The sequence below is a fragment of the Penicillium subrubescens genome, assembly GCF_028828155.1.
Source record: "Penicillium subrubescens strain IBT 31985 chromosome Unknown utg000003l_segment0_segment0, whole genome shotgun sequence".
NCBI classification, from domain to species: Eukaryota; Fungi; Ascomycota; class Eurotiomycetes; order Eurotiales; family Aspergillaceae; genus Penicillium; species Penicillium subrubescens.
In genome coordinates this window covers 213,317-218,932 of record NW_026643153.1, presented here as the reverse complement: position 1 = coordinate 218,932, position 5,616 = coordinate 213,317, and the positions used below count along the sequence as shown (strand labels likewise).

Here is a 5,616-nt window from a genome sequence, read left to right as displayed (position 1 = left end):
ATGATGTTCTCGGCGGCATTCACAATCGGAACAACGCTCACTGTTGCCACCTACTACGCTATGCGTGACAAGAGAGTTTTAGCCCATTTACAAGCAGAAATAGCAGAGGTATGGCCAAGTACTAGGCAGGAATGCCCTTCTTGGTCTGTCTTAGAAAAGCTACCGTACCTTGTGAGTGCTGATTTGCGGGGACATGGTTCGATGCAGGTGTTTCCAAAGCTAACCCTAAATACAGAGTGCTGTGATAAAAGAAACATTTCGCATGACTGGAGGTGTTTTATCAGAGTGACATCGACCTATAATTCTGTGTATAAACTATATGCCGAGTACTGACAATGTTCAGTATTCCTCGTATCACGCCTCTCGATGGAATGACAATAGGCGGGTGTTACCTTCCGCAAGGGGTAAGTCACCACAGTTTTCACTGTGTGAAATTGGTATTGTTATACTGAAGTTACATAGACAACGGTATCGAGCAGTAACTATTTTCCTAACCATGACCGAGAAACCTTCGATAATCCGGACTCGTTCTACCCGGAGAGATGGACCAGAGGTGACAAAAAAATGCAAAAGTGGGAGCTAGCTTTTTCAGTCGGACCACGGCAATGCCCTGCAATCAGGTGAGAGCGGCTATTGTGCTTTAATACTTAGCTTTGCAAAGGGGCCCTAAACTCAATTTATTTTTCCGACTTGCTGACTTGTTTTACGTGGAGTCACACAATGGCTCCTTTATACATATGCCTTGCTCACATTATTCGACTGTTCGAGTTGGACTATCCTGATAAAGGGCAAGCAATACATTCTCCTAGCCCCAGACTCGGTGCTGACTGAAATATTTGTGACAGTCATCTTCAATACAAGGATTACTTTGTCCCACTAATTAGCGGGCCTCACCTACAAGCCCGGATTAGAACGAGGTTATGAAATGAGGGAATTTGGGGCTAAATTTTGAGATGACGGAGTAGTAGGCAACATGCATCAAGCTGCAAATCCATCAGACATGATACGTACTCTCTAATGGATTCATGGCATTAATTAATCAAACGAAAGTCATCGCATCCGGCGCGATATGAAGACTGGCTTGGGAAGCGATACGAGATCAATCCAGGCAAAATCGGGCCTTGCGCAACCAGGTCAGGAATCTATTGGTTCGTTAAATTAGCCACAAAATGACTACCATTCATTGGCTAAATCTCACAATCATTAGAGGATTTGCGTATAGCCTGCCGTGTAAAGGTCGCTTTGTGAATCGGATGGATGGTGTGTAAGAGGTCAGATTAGCCCACTCGCTCGCCCGCAGAGATTGATCTGGTATAGCATAGAGTATATAAATTATAAATTTGGAAAACTTCACTCACTAACAACTTCTTCAGAGGACTGCACAGAAAGAGGCCTTTTGATCGTGTAGCAAACAGAAATATTTAACTAATCCTAATCTAGTAAACAGTAAGCCGTTTTTGGTTTAAAGTAGCCATCCACCTTCCTTAGTTTCTTTCCATCAAAGTCGAGAAAAAGCTGACCTATCCTCTCTATATCATGGAGATCTCTCGGTAATACCCTGTTGTTGCTGAGCAAAATGAAGAGCTTTATACCATACACCGAGACCTTTTGGAGGTCAAATCCTTATCAAGGTCTTGTACTAAAGTTTTCTTGTTTTTTTTGCGTTTGCGTGATGGTGTCGGATCATTTGCATCATCGCCAAATATCATACTCTCGAAATCTGGGTAACTGTAATTACGGTGGGGGGCAGCTCGAGGGCGTGAGCTACCTGACCCAAGGTTCGGTGGTTCCTCCTCGTCGGCTTTGATAATTGAATTTGAATAACTTGATATTGTTTGTGTGGGAGAGGGAAGAGGCGAAGTAATTGGGAGGAAGAAAGGAAATATGAGACAACAATGACATCGGGGTGAAAGGAGACCCTTTATATACCTGAGAGCTAACTGGGACAGTGTTATCCCAGAAAAGGACTAGACATCAGTACCGTCACAGTGTATACGTATCTATGCAGGAAAGCCTTCTCACTTAAGCGAGTGAAAACACGTCCAGGAAGACTGAGAAAAGAGGGTTACTATCACCTTCATCCTTCCTTTACTTTATGACTTATTGGTGACTCTCGTCTAACAACAAAATTTAATTCAACTCTATCAGAAGAGGGGATATTGATGACTCTATTCCCTATTGAAAAGTATGGACGTACCTACCAGACAACCGTCTCTTGTGCAATATTGCACTCTTCCATTAGGCTCGGACCAATGACCCAGGTCTACGGTTGGATTCCCCTTGGATCTTTTTCTTGTGAATCAGTACGGTCAAGGCAGGAGTGCTCTTCAATTGAAGTCATCAATTGCATCCAACTACAGTATTTACATATAAGCACTGCTCCCTCCAGCCACTCGGTGTTTGTGGCTCCCAAACCAGAGAGATCTAATCCGGTTGCTCTATTCACTTCTGAGTTACCACCTCAGCAGGGCTATGGTACGTTTGTGGGCCCATTTAGGCGAATGACCGATCGAACTAGCCAGTCTCTTTGCCAAGTAGCTGTGTGGCTTCCACATGAAGGAATCAGCGTTGATTAATTGGCGCCCCGACTGGAAGTGGCGGGCTGCCAGTCAGCTGCACGAGGATCCGCGAGAAGAACGGAACGTGCCCAGGTTGTCTATTGGGAACGATCATGAAGAAAATCTCAAGTACTATAGTTTCTACCCTGTCCGCGCTAGCTTTCTGGTGCCACTCTCCGAGATGGGATAATTCACCGTCAATGGACGGGATACGGCATAGCCCCAACGAAGCCAGCCCGACGTTGTCTGGACTTCAATCCGCTTTCGCATCTACATTGTACCGCCAACTTTCCAATTAATGGCTCTGCAAGCCATCGACGAGGTTTTTCTCCTACGTAAAGCACGGACCAATGAGCCCCTGTCCACCGCCCACTTCGCATGATCGCCAGTCTTGGTGGAAATAAACTGGCAAGACGTGTAAGATGTACATCCTACCATTACGCCGATTCTCCCAAGTCTGAGGTCACCAAAAGTACCCTCTTTATTCCCTAAGACGTTTCTTAGAGCAGTCCTGCCCTCAGTAGTGCACTTTTACGCCCAAAATTGGGATCACCAGGTCGGTTTCTCTCACGAATGTGGGGGGTCTCTCTTTGCCTATCAGGTCTGTCGGGAGCTTTTTTTGAACGGCTAACGAAGAAATAAAGTAGTTGATTGGTGCGTTTCTGAGAAACAACGCAATTTGGTCTAGGATAGGAAAATCAGATTGTGGCAGAGCTGCAGTTCAGCTGATATAAACAGCGGCAAATTCAAAATATTTGAGCAATGGCTTTAAAATATCATGTCTTCTAATCAACCAGAGCCCCAAGTACTTACTAGCCTTATCTCATAATACCTCAAAGTCATTCATAAAAAGACAGGCACAGCCAACCAAGACAAAGAAGCAATCCTTGCCCCGTATATGACCCAAAATTTCTTACTTAACCTCATCATCAAGCCCAGATTTCCTCTTTTTAGGCGATTCACGTCGAGGCCGCCAGCAGTGGGTATCAATGAGATGATATGTCAATTCCTCCGTGCTTCCAAAATCCAGCAAGTAAGCAGGATGTTCACACTTGAAGCTGTCATTCAATTAGCTCAAATGGGCTTCAACGTGATTATGCCATTCTGGGGGGCTGATAAAAAATTGAACCATTCTTTTCGATGGACATAGTTTCTCGTTTCCCAAGCAGAACGGACAAAATCCCGCCTTGATGGGGGCATTGCGGAACATCAACGGGTCGCATCGAAGAAGTGCCTCTGGATGATCAAGATGCTCTCTGCAATGGTCCTCCCATTCCCAAGTGTAGCAAACTCTAAAAACCCGTACTTCAACGACTGTTGAATTACCTCACCCAAATCTCAAATATTCATAGTCACTATCTTCTTGGGGCCATAGCAATAATACAGTGGCCTCAAAGAAATGATGGCGGAGACCTATGTTCCAGATTTTCGCTCAACCCTTCTTTCTACCCATACTCAACCATGTCATTGGAAATCACCAGGCACAGTATGAAAGAGACCATATATTGGAGATGACGGGCTTCAGACCTGACGCCAATGTAACCAAATCAAACATTTTTGTCCAAGGTCGGCTCCAACCTGTGGATTCAGAAGAATCGAAGGATTAGCTAGCTGGCAACAAGGAAATCATCTCGATTCCTGAAGTGAATAGTTCATCTAGTACCTATGAAAAGATGAGAAGCCTAACTGTTATAACCAAATTTACTCAACTGGCAATCAAGACCTTGTGGGAACGTTGATGTTGATGTTGATGTTGATATTGATGTTGAACGTTTCAACGTGCATTTCGATACTTGCACGTTCTGACAATTGAAATTTCTAACTTTGCCGCATACTTTGTTTTAGATTTACTCCCAACGCTCACCATGTTAGTAAACAGAGAATTGTTGGTTAATGAAAACAATCCAGATAACAAAGCATTACATCCCAGTCTACGAAGTATGACATCGAGAGCAAAGAAAAATGACTACCTCGCTCTAGGTAAAGGCACTTATATTACATCAAAAGTCACAATCTATCATTTCTGACAGTCTGATCTAGGCTTGAATTCTATCAAGGCTTGCCAGCCTTCAGTCGCCTATACTACGCCTCGTTGATGCCTAGGAAGATCATCACTTGGCAGTCAAAAGACCACCACAGCAGAAAATGAAGATCGATGATCAAGGTGTGCCCAAAGTAGTGTACCACGACCTGATGTACCAAGCTTATTCCAGGCCAGATTATATTGACCTTCCCGAGTTTTGGTCCACCTCATCCGACATACCAGCAACGCCACCCCTCCTGGCCACAGAATATGATGATCTTCCGCTAGATTCATTTCTCGAAGGCCAACCCATTGATTCTGGTGGCTCGCTACCACCTCCAATGGAGTGTCTCCTTTTTCCTGATCCCGGGAATCTGCAATCGGGGTTCAACTGGCCTGGCCCAGATCCCCTTTTCGCTAACACTCAATCTGAAGACGTATTGGTCTACATGTCAGCCTCCATCCCAACCAGGCTACTACATTGGGTGGATATATGTCTCACCGAACTGGATCAGATGACGGATCAGACAATTGAGAAGTATCGCTTCCATCTGTCTTCGACCGCAAATGGCAGGGAGGACCTCTACTGGGTGCGCAGACAAATTCTGGATATCATCTCCGGGACGAGGGTTAAACAGCGAAGCCTCTTCCGATTGTCTTTACGACCGCGCACGGAGCTATCCACACGCTTCCCAGACCCAGCATGCCCTTTACACACAACGCAGCCCTCGGCAACATGCTTGGATCCAGATGTCTTCGTACAGAACTTGACAGATAACAGATGGCCTCTCTGGTAAACCAATGAAAAGGTTCAATGTCACTGCGTGGTCGTTTTACGCCTGGTGAAGCAAGGTGCTTTTTAAAGAAGATTATCTCATGCGGGAGACTTGCTTTACAGCAATATGGCGGCGTATCCTCCTGCTAACGAAAACCGACCTTGCATGGCGGGAAAACCCTGGTAGTAATAGATTCCCATCTTTGGTTCCCGTTCCTAAGCCAGATCTGGAGAAGGCTGGAGATTATTCGCGAATCCTA

The 5,616-nt window shown here is 45.1% G+C and overlaps 2 protein-coding genes across 2 annotated transcripts; both read left to right on the top strand.

The window, feature by feature from the left end:
- Window positions 1-924, top strand: N7473_004260 (uncharacterized protein; the record flags this gene model as incomplete). Its single annotated transcript, XM_057150200.1, has 6 exons — window positions 1-171; window positions 236-285; window positions 344-404; window positions 463-620; window positions 714-788; window positions 846-924. 6 exons carry the CDS (start codon window positions 1-3, stop codon window positions 922-924), a joined length of 594 nt encoding a protein of 197 aa, XP_057010310.1.
- A 3,779-nt stretch (window positions 925-4,703) lies between these two features.
- N7473_004259 (uncharacterized protein) lies at window positions 4,704-5,378 on the top strand (the record flags this gene model as incomplete). The annotated part of the gene is made up of 1 exon (XM_057150199.1): window positions 4,704-5,378. One exon carries the CDS (start codon window positions 4,704-4,706, stop codon window positions 5,376-5,378), a length of 675 nt encoding a protein of 224 aa, XP_057010309.1.
- Window positions 5,379-5,616: the final 238 nt, after the last annotated feature.